Raw genomic sequence first — 11,490 nt, 5'->3', positions numbered from 1 at the left:
TCCCCTGGAGGAGGAGTCTGGGCATCTTTGCTTAGATTGCTGCCCCCGTGACCCGGTCCCAGATAAGTGGAGGAAGATGGATGGATGAATGAATTATTTATTGTCCTGTATTTAAACTATGTCTAGTCACGTAATGGCACAACAAACAAAACAAAACAAAACAAATAACATATGAGGCATAATATTTGTAATATCCTTTATTTCCAAGTTTGGTTTAGAAGCTTTCATCTGCCAATCTGGGCGAGTATCTAAATGTTAAGAAAGATACTGGTGCATGCACATAATTCTTTCCCTTACTATTGAAGCGTGAACTGAGCATAGTGTTCTTATTATAAGGCCTATTATCTGTTGTCCTATATGTTATTTACTTCAGTGAATAAGATCAGTTCTATGCTTGCAGTAATACTGCAGATATTATTGCAGTTTAGCAGCAAAACTGAAAACTATAGTGAACAATTCAACAACCTAGAACCTTGTTGATTTTGTCCTGAAAACAGTTAGACTGTAGAAACTGTGAATCTATTTGCAGCAACTGACCTACTACTACAGTTTAGGTACTGCCAAAGGTTACAGTAACATCACAGTGTCACAGCAGAAGATTTATACCATTAATTGAGTAACTGCTGCTGTGCCACATGTACTGTATAAATTGTTCCTCTTTCCTTGTATCATTACATTACTCTTTGGTCACAGTGACTTTAAAGTTAAAAGAAATGAGTCTCATTTGTTTGGTGAGCATGAGAAAGTGTCTGAAAGTAGATGTTTCAGTTTACCTTGTGTGTGTAGCTTCTAAAGGGGCAACCAGGGCTTAAGACTGTATCTGATCAAAGTGAAGCATAATGGGCTAATAACTTATTATCAAAGAGAAGTAAGTGCGCTGTCAAAATGTGCTGCACAATGACTTTTAAATACTAGTGCCTGTATTGCAGTGACCTAAAAGACACACTTCATCTCTGGAGTCAATCCACATAAGATGGAAAACCACACAGAGCAATATGATAGAGAAGGAAAGTCCATCAATGATGCTCTGCCCATATCAGTCATTAGAAGGCAGTTTTATGCCGTGTGCCATTGTTCTCTTTTAAAAGCCATTTTCCTCCTTCATTTACACTGAAAGTGTTATATGAAAACCTTTTGAGTTTTTGTAGTAAAACATTAGTTTTTATTAAACAGTGCAGATCTTCAGGCAAGAACACTTTGGTCATATTAGGGCAAATGATATTAAAGACCAAGACCAAAAATCAGTGTATTACACATGGACTTTTAAGTTTTAGTTCTTTATCCTTCAACATCTAATAAAAATGTGTCTGTAAGCTAAGTTAGGAATAAGTAGCCAAATGTTGCTTGAGATGGAAACCAGTGGAAAGTTTAAAAAGGAATCTCCAGACCTCCTGAGTTAAGTCTGAGACTTAATAGTTATATGTAAAATCCATGTGCATCATTATCCTCTTTGCATGTGCATTTTCAATGTACACACATGAAACAATACAAAACAAAACAAAAAGTGCACAAATAACTAAAATATTGGAAGAAGGTTCATATACTTGGCTGAAATAGAAAAACGGAAACAGCAAAATGTAAAAAAAGTGCAATGGAAACTGGTGCAGCAAATGAAACAGGATTATTCCAAGCCATGTTTTTACAACCGTCATTATGTATTTAATGGGTTTGTTTGTTTTCTCTTCACAACCTTATTTTCACATGGTTGTTTCTTTTCAGATGGACTTGAAACCGATGGAAGAACTCCTTAAACTCATCAACTTTCATGATCCAAGCTTTCGCATTGCTGTAATTGCTATCATTTTCAACCCTCTCTTCTGGAATGTGGTAAGAGCTACATACTGTAGATATTATAGTTCTTCTCTTTTATGGTCTGAATGTGTTCGGTAAAGCAAGTTAGATAAACTAGAGAAATAAGATGTAGCTGTTAATATCTGTAAGTTTAAATATTTTTTGGAGCAGGACTGCTGATTTGACTTTGGCAGAATATTAAAGTTCTCTGTAGCTTAGTGAGCCTCCACTTTCTACTTAGCAACTGGATTGACTGTGCAGTATTTGCAACCCAATTAAGAATCTTTTTTATGGCAGTCACAAACAATAGTACTGTAAATCTGCTGCTCCAGAGTGCCGTAGTAGTGCCTCCCCATCGCATCCTGTTTCCTAAAGCAAGGACAGAAAATACGGATTTTTTGCGACAAAGTGTACAAAATGCAGCCTTCAGTCTGAACGTAGCATTAGCTAACTAATGGGTACATTTGTGAGTTCAGTACACTGCACTAATGTTACACAAAGCTTGAGTTACTCCCAAATTAAAATCATAATAATTCTACAGAAGGGTAAAATCATGACCATGCCTGGTTGTGTGATGTTACCAAAAGAAACATGTTAGCCTGAGATGCTAACACATCCAGAATAAAGAATGCCATGTTTGAGTGAAATTTGAGTTCTCTGGCTGCTTTTAATGTTCTCACCACAAAAATCTAAACCAATATTAACCCTGGTTTTTGGTCTTTCTTTGTTCAACTCTCTCTGGGCAAAAGACCATGGGCAGCCGCTGTTTAGGACTTTCAGCTACTGAGACTGTTGCTGTGGCGTGGGTTTGAAATGACTACTCATGATTAGAAAAATGCTTACTCATGATTAGAAAAATGCTTCTTATAACCTTGGCTAGGTGGTAAGCGGACAACAAAATCTTAGTGAATACACCCTTAAGATTTTTATCTTGGGAAGTGTGGTAGGAATTTCTCATTTTTTTTACATTTTATAAATCAAGCTGTTAATCAATATGAAAAATAATTGTCAGATTAATCAATAATAAAAATAACTGTTGCAGCCACAGTGCTGCTTATGTTGTTTCATTAGGGACATAACAGTGCTTTAATTTTAAAGTTTACAACTATACCTTCAAATGTCTTAAACACCTATATTGTTCTTCAAATGAGACATCACAGATTAATGTCTGGACATTTCTCAGTTACACTCCTGTCCTTTCCCCGGTCGTCTCCAAGAATTGTAAACGAAGAGAAGTTTGCAGTTTTCTTTCATAATTGCATGGAGCAGTGTGAAGTGCATGCTGCCTGGTAAGTTATTTATTTATAAAAGGACATGGTTGTGTTGACCGTGGAAACTGTGGACATTGTGACCAGTAGTCTGACAGGAAAATGCTTTACAGTATGACATAACCAATAATTAACTTGTGGTACAAGATGTATAGTGCTCCTTTAAGTGGCAGCATTTACATTAGGTCACATTAACATTTCACCGTGTTCCAGGATGGCTTAAGTACACTCATCCAAGAGTCTACTTTTTGCTGATGCACATTCATGTGGAGCTCAGAGGTCAGGGTCAGACTGAAGTGGTAGGAATTCAGTAACTTGCTCAGTTAGAGCATGGCAGTCTTTCCCAACCTTTTCTGGTGGTGAACCTTGAGTTTTGGGAGCTGTCATGTCCATCCTTCTATACTATCTACGGTTAATCTCTCTTTTGACATACATTTTTAAATCATTGATTAAATGTTATTAAACTTGTTATTCACAATAGCAACACGTGCAGTGTGTGTTAAACTCTCATTTCAATGCACATTCTGCAAATACGTTAAACAAATTAGTGATATTATTAGTGGTTTTTGGCATTATTTAGTGTTACTTTAATTGCATTGTTGGATGCACCTGTAGACGATGTAAATAAAGTTGAGAAGGAAAGTTAAGACAAAGTAAAGATGTGATGAACAGGCAGGAAGACGTTGCAGCTTGCAACATGGGGGGAGGTATTTGATAGCGGCTGTGGCAGCAGCAGAGAGGAGAGCAGGGGAGCTGAGCTGGACAAGGGACTGAGATCTGAAGATGTTCCCCAGAGCCGAAGAGGGCAGGTGGAGAGTGATGAAAGTCAGCCCATTAGCTCAGCCAGATGTATCAGCATGGCTGTCAAATCCTAAGCAAATAAACAATGTTTCCTAAAGTATCATATGAACAAAACATATAGGTTCTTACGGTCAACATTACTATAAAGAAATTATTACATTATGAGTGCAGTGAATTGATGATATAGTCCTGGTGCGGCTACCTATTAATTAGTTAAATGCAAAAGTGTGCATTCGGGATAAGGATATTTATAGGTAGCACAGCAGATGTTTAATTTCGTTAAAATTAGGAATAAAATTAGTCCTGTGACAAACCTGCCTGGTGCCCTTGATCAAACTCCAGGGCTGATTTTATATTCCTTGATTTTCAGTGAACACAGTGTTCTTACTGGAACAGAAAGACAGAAAGGCTTGCCCCTTGTATTTGGTGTGTGTGCATGTGTGTGTGTGTGTGTGTGTACTTGTATGGATATACGTTGTTAGGAGCAATCTGAGTTTTAGACCATGGAAGTGAGGATATTCTGGCCAGACCACACACCTTAATAGTGACATGAGCGCTGTCCCTGAACCACACACTGATCATACACACACCCACAGGCAGGCCTGCTGGTTAAGGCTGTGCCTTAGCAAAATTTCAAATGCTGAGATTCTATTCATGCCTGCTTTTACAGTTATCAAAAAACATAATTGATGTAAAAGTTTGTGTCAAGGAGGCAGATCAGTTAAGTGATGTTCTCTGATGCATTGATGGTTTGGTTTTGATGAATGACACATGGGCACCGCTGTGGCCGGAAAATAAAATCAGACGCAGAAACAGAAAACTTCCTGGCTAAGAAACTGGTCTCAGCAGGGCCAGGAGGTCAGTGTGAGGAGGTGACACATTGACCTTATTGTGAAACTGGGCCAGCCCTGCCGTCAGGAACTGAGAACAGTCAGCCACAGTGGCACCTGTTTTGTGCTTTGTTACAAAAGCTAGAATCTCTGTAGGATTAACTGACCTCAGCATCACTTGCACAGTGTGGGCTAAAGTACAAGTGTGTGTGTGTGTGTAGGGCCTACACAGTGACTCATTTGAAGACTAGGTTTTGACAGTCGTGGTGACGAGTGTCATTGCAGCATGCTGATTTGTCTTTTGTGTGTTTGTGTTTGTATGTGTGTACAATCATTTATTCATATTCCAGCTAATAAGAGTCATACTACTGTGTCTACAGTCTCTACAGTATACATCCCTGTTGTGAGCGCTGCGTGATTAAAGTCTTATATTCACGGAGCAAGTTCCGAAGGGATCTAATAGATTCCTGTTGGTGGCCAGAAGACACAGACTTGAATATTTGTAACATCTCAAGCTGTCAAAGACACAGAATTGAGCTTCAGTTGGACACTTTGTTGCTAATGCAAACAATTATTCACTTCCACATTGCATGTTTTAATGTTTTTGTATCACAAAAATGCATTTTGTTTCTTTTTTCTATTTGTTGCTTCTCCTGATAAATAACCATTTTGGCTGGTTCTGGCATGCTGTGCAGTACACTGCACCTACTACCATCCAAAACTGCAGAATTATACCGCAGATGGTGATGTAATTCTCTTGTCTCATTTGCCTAATAGATACAGTGCATCACTTCCTGTGTGCCAAAACACTGGTCATGACCAGCCACGTGGATTGGATCGGGACAGGACAGGCAGACACACGCAATTAAAACTAAATACGTTCAAGCCATTTTGTGTACTAATCTAGGTGTGTAAGGTTGGACCTTGTAGCAAGCATCCTCTACCAAAGTAGTGACAACTTATTACTAGGTCTTGTATCTCAGCTACAAAACATAGTTTACGGGTACACTACTCAACCACACCTTTTTGAAGGATATAATAATCCACACTAGTAGCAGACATAAATGAGTTAGCAACCATTTTGTTAGTACCTAATGGACACAGACTCATGGGCACCAGGAGATACAGTACAATACACAGTCCTGTCAGTGGTTTCATACAGTAGTATTTCATAGTTTCATAGCATGTTTCATAGTATTCCATGCACTATCAAAGCACAATGCAAAAATAGACTTTTAGCTACCAAATCTGAATGTAAACATTGTGGATTTCCAAATTTTAAATGTTTTGAGTATAAAAATGTATTTAACATACAGTTTTATAGTCAAGGGTATACACAGTGTGGTTTGGTAAACATGGCATCAAAGCACAATGCAAAAATAGACTTTTAGCTACCAAATCTGAATGTAAACATTGTGGATTTCCAAATTTTAAATGTTTTGAGTATAAAAATGTATTTAACATACAGTTTTATAGTCAAGGGTATACACAATGTGGTTTGGTAAACATGGCATTGTTCACACACACACACACACACACACAACAATGTACCTTTTCTCTTTATGAGTCAATTAATATTTCAGTTCTAGTTTCCAGTTGTATGCCTGTACACCTTTCCTTCCTCAAAAGTAATTAACAAATTGGGAATTAATAATATATTGCAAGCCATAATTAGTGACAGAAGAATTCAATACCGGACTAAAATCTCCTGTTACACGTCTACTCCACTCTGCTTACGGTTTCTTTTTATTATTGTGAGTAAACTAAATGCATTCAGGCAGAAAGGAAAGGTTAGTGCCACAGATAATAAAGCTTATTTTTTCAGTTCCATGTGGTTTGCATCATTCAGCATGTGAATCCTTGTAAGTCAGTTACCTGGGCAACAGACATGTACAGTATTCTTCTGTTCAGTGTGTGGAGGTAACAGTGTTGGTACTGAAGAGGAAAAGTGTGCGTCATGCACATCTTTACTTAGATGGCATTTCAAGGGTTGTTTCTGGTGTGAGTATGATGTCTCGGGCAGATTTTATTATCCCTTTTCTAGATAGCAACATGTTCTCCGAGCGCCATCCCCTGCAGATACCTCAGACGTGGTCCTAAATGAGATTAGATGGGGATGCTTTAGATATATGTCACGCTGACACCGAGGTGCTGGGAAGAAAGTGGTCAGCCTGTTCTTTTTTTGTTTTATCTCTCCGTCTCAGGCTGACATCTCAGCTGAAGTCATGTGGACATGGCATCCAGCATTAGATAACAGGATGTGGGAACTTACTAACTACAGCAGGGAAACTGTGGTGCAGGCCATATTCTGCCGACCTTCAAAATAACGCTGGAGTATAGCAGTAGCAGCTTGAATAAACAGTTGGAAAAGTGTAAACCAGTGTAAAAGGTTTTATACACAAGCTGCAAAATGGAGAGCATCTGGCATAACAAGGAGATACTGGAAAGACTAGAACATGTGTCCGGTCCGTTGTAACACCTGAAGACTGCATGCAATTGAAACTGAGAGTGTGCTGAAAGTCTTGGATAAATAGTGGAAATGCATAACAAAAAGTGATGCGTAAATGGTAAAATAATTAAAAGCATGGAATAAATAGTTGAAATAGTCACAAATGATCCTGCCACATTATCCACAATGTGACAACTGCCAACAGTTTGATCACAATCAGACAGTCTGCAGCTTGGAAGGGTTAATGTTGCATAGAGCTGGTACAGAATTCTGGTACACTCATTTCTGTCTAACTCCACAACCCTGGTCTTATACTAATTTTTTTACCTCTGCACCAGGTTGGAGGCACTATGTTTCTGGGTTGTCCCTCCATTCTGTCTGACTGTACATCCATCAGCACGTCTGCCCAGGCTATAAAAGCAATATCTCTGGAACACCTTGAGGGAATCTCTTCAAATTAGGCCCAAACGTCCACTTGGACTCAAGGATGGACTGATTAGATTTTGGTGATCACAGGTTAGAGGTCACAGTGACGTCATGTCTGTCCCATTCCCTTGAATGTGACTGGTTGACAGAGGTATACAACCACAGCACAGTAATTCTAGCTTCACATATACAACAGTACTCCCCAAGAGCCATTCAGACAAATGTAACAAATCAGTGGAGTTCTGAATTAATACTGACAGCTGAGCTATATGAGATTGTATCAGCAATTTAAAATCAACTGAAATTAGTAAAGTGGGAGTACATCAGACAAAAAGGTGGGTACCACTGCTTTGGAAACTCAAAAATTTGTTGGACTAAGTGGATGGGACACCCAGAAATCCTGTACCTATTACATCTTTAATGAGTGATTCTCACTCTGCTTTCCAGCCCTAATCACAGCTGACTATAAAAGCCAGATGTTTGCAGCTACAAGAATAAAGTGAAAAGCAGCACTCCTTAGAATTGCTTGTGATGATTCAGCAGATTAGACATAGCCTCAGTGATGTAGGTCTCCCATGTTGCCCTCTTATCTGGTGCCTGAGAGGTTCTGATTCTCAGCTGTAATGTCTGAATTTGTCTTATGTTATTGAGCTCTCAGGGTCACCATAAACAATATGATATCAGTGTGGCCTCCAGCATATCTCTGGTTATTTACAGACCCTAAATGCTGGGAAAATGAAAGGATAAATGCAAACTGTGTAGAGGTATGGGAACCTTGTGTAGCTTATTAAAGTGTCAAAACAGGGAAAAATAAATATATCTGAAAAATAGACACTGAGAGAAAGATAAATCAAATCAAATCAAATTTATTTATATCGCATTTTAAAAACAACATCCAGTTGACCAAAGTACTTTACATGGCAGAATAGAATCACAATAAATAACTAAAATAGAATAAGGATTGATAGATAAGGATTGAAAAAACATAGTGAATGGTTTAATCAGTAAGAAAAATATTTTTAAAAGTACAGAATAAAGGGGAAAATACAAGAAAGACATGGTGTAATGATTTGCTCAGAGCAAGTGTCAGATTTATCATTGGCCCATCCCATCCCCACAGCGTTTACTTACAGTGCCTTGCGAAAGTATTCGGCCCCCTTGAACTTTGCGACCTTTTGCCACATTTCAGGCTTCAAACATAAAGATATAAAACTGTAATTTTTTGTGAAGAATCAACAACAAGTGGGACACAATCATGAAGTGGAACGAAATTTATTGGATATGTCAAACTTTTTTAACAAATAAAAAAACTGAAAAATTGGGCGTGCAAAATTATTCAACCCCCTTAAGTTAATACGTTGTAGCGCCACCTTTTGCTGCGATTACAGCTGTAAGTCACTTGGGGTATGTCTCTATCAGTTTTGCACATCGAGAGACTGAAATTTTTGCCCATGCCTCCTTGCAAAACAGCTCGAGCTCAGTGAGGTTGGATGGAGAGCGTTTGTGAACAGCAGTTGTCAGTTCTTTCCACAGATTCTCGATTGGATTCAGGTCTGGACTTTGACTTGGCCATTCTAACACCTGGATATGTTTAGTTGTGAACCATTCCATTGTAGATTTTGCTTTATGTTTTGGATCATTGTCTTGTTGGAAGACAAATCTCCGTCCCAGTCTCAGGTCTTTTGCAGACTCCATCAGGTTTCCTTCCAGAATGGTCCTGTATTTGGCTCCATCCATCTTCCCATCAATTTTAACCATCTTCCCGGTCCCTGCTGAAGAAAAGCAGGCCCAAAACATGATGCTGCCACCACCATGTTTGACAGTGGGGATGGTGTGTTCAGGGTGATGAGCTGTGTTGCTTTTACGCCAAACATAACGTTTTGCATTGTTGCCAAAAAGTTCGATTTTGGTTTCATCTGACCAGAGCACCTTCTTCCACATGTTTGGTGCGTCTCCCAGGTGGCTTGTGGCAAACTTTAAACGACACTTTTTATGGATATCTTTAAGAAATGGCTTTCTTCTTGCCACTCTTCCATAAAGGCCAGATTTGTGCAGTATACGACTGATTGTTGTCCTATGGACAGAGTCTCCCACCTCAGCTGTAGATCTCTGCAGTTCATCCAGAGTGATCATGGGCCTCTTGGCTGCATCTCTGATCAGTCTTCTCCTTGTATGAGCTGAAAGTTTAGAGGGACGGCCAGGTCTTGGTAGATTTGCAGTGGTCTGATACTCCTTCCATTTCAATATTATCGCTTGCACAGTGCTCCTTGGGATGTTTAAAGCTTGGGAAATCTTTTTGTATCCAAATCCGGCTTTAAACTTCTCCACAACAGTATCTCGGACCTGCCTGGTGTGTTCCTTGTTCTTCATGATAAAGGTGGCGCTACAAAGTATTAACTTAAGGGGGCTGAATAATTTTGCACGCCCAATATTTCAGTTTTTTATTTGTTACAAAAGTTTGAAATATCCAGTAAATTTCATTCCACTTCATGATTGTGTCCCACTTGTTGTTGATTCTTCACAAAAAATTACAGTTTTATATTTTTATGTTTGAAGCCTGAAATGTGGCAAAAGGTCGCAAAGTTCAAGGGGGCCGAATACTTTCGCAAGGCACTGTACATACAACTCAGAGAAGGACATTACTTCCTAATAAGTAATGCCAGAGAACGTTTTGCTTGCTTTTAAAATACTACTGTCTCTTGTAATGAGACTCTCCATTTTTATACTGCATGTTGTTATGACAGTTTCTGGCAGAGTGGAATTCAACAATCAGCATTCAGCCAGATTATTTTAATGGTCTGACTCACAAGTGTTGCGCACATGGGAGCATAAAGCCTTGTCTTAGCACACAAACTTAATAACAGTTATATTTAGGATAATTGTTAGCAAGACTCCGTCAGCTGACGTCTGTGCATTAAAGTGTCAGAGTTTGTATGTTGCTGCTGCTCCTGTGTGTATGTGTGTGTGTCGGCATGTACTTCTACCCTTCTCCAGAACCAGTTGTCAGGTTAGACCTCTGAAGTGACAACAGTTGTGTTTATTCAGGTTTTTGACCAATCCTGAGCTATTTAAGAGTTTTTGATTAAGGGGCAGGAACCACTGGTATTACTAAGAGGTTTTCAGATGTGCCACCGACTAAGATAATTATGTTACTTTGGATATCTTATTCCAATTTGCAGCACTATCATTCCACCAGTCTTGTACAACTGACTAAGCCGTGCTCTCATAAGTTACTGTCCATACGACTATAGTGGCTGATTTACCACTCAGAGTTCACAGCAATTTTTGGTTTGATTCCACACAAAAGCAGCTTCTCATTTCTAGCATTATTAGACAACCATGGGTTTCATTGGCTGAAATGTGAATGGTAGATTTTTTTCAATATTTTTTTTAATTTTTGCTGTAGCTAGCCAATTATAAGTAACTGACTGGCTACACACTGCATATGACTCTGGGCTAAAAGAAGACATGCAAATAAAGAAATAACATTGTCCTTGTACTGCTAGTTAGTGATAATGGTATGGTACTGCAACAAAATGGAATTAAATTGTTTGTTCTAACAATGTTCTGATGCATAATATTGAAAAATATACTGACAAGCTATAAAGAGGTTAGCTTTTTATTCCATTGTTCATATTTTCAAACAAAAAAAAATCCACTTTAACAGTAAATGATTCACTTCTACACCACACAAGTATTATACTAAAAAAAATTATAACAGTGTTAACATTCTTACATAATTACATTCTTAAATAATTATCTTCTACACCACACAAGTAATATGCTAAAGAATTATTACAAAGTGTACACCACACCCACAATTGTCCATATAATTAATCATTGAGCCTGTTCTTACATATATCTTGATTGACACATAAACTCATCAATTCTATTACTATTTTTTTATGTCTACACTTAAATTATT

At 38.4% G+C, this 11,490-nt stretch overlaps 1 protein-coding gene across 5 annotated transcripts in view; it reads left to right on the top strand.

Moving 5' to 3' along the window:
* Positions 1–11,490, top strand: part of pemt (phosphatidylethanolamine N-methyltransferase) — a 46,436-nt gene that overhangs the window by 1,801 nt on the left and 33,145 nt on the right. For 4 of the 5 annotated variants that reach the window (XM_020622022.1, XM_020622020.1, XM_020622024.1 and 1 more), the window contains exon 2: positions 1,720–1,827. The exons of the other annotated variant lie outside the window; for it this stretch is intronic. In XM_020622022.1, the coding sequence (XP_020477678.1) occupies positions 1,720–1,827 (108 nt within the window). The remainder of the gene's footprint in view (positions 1–1,719; positions 1,828–11,490) is intronic. 5 annotated transcript variants of the gene reach the window in all.

Source organism: Monopterus albus, unplaced genomic scaffold (genome assembly GCF_001952655.1).
Source record: "Monopterus albus unplaced genomic scaffold, M_albus_1.0 scaffold271.1, whole genome shotgun sequence".
Taxonomy (NCBI): domain Eukaryota; kingdom Metazoa; phylum Chordata; class Actinopteri; order Synbranchiformes; family Synbranchidae; genus Monopterus; species Monopterus albus.
This window is presented reverse-complemented; position numbering and strand designations above follow the sequence as displayed.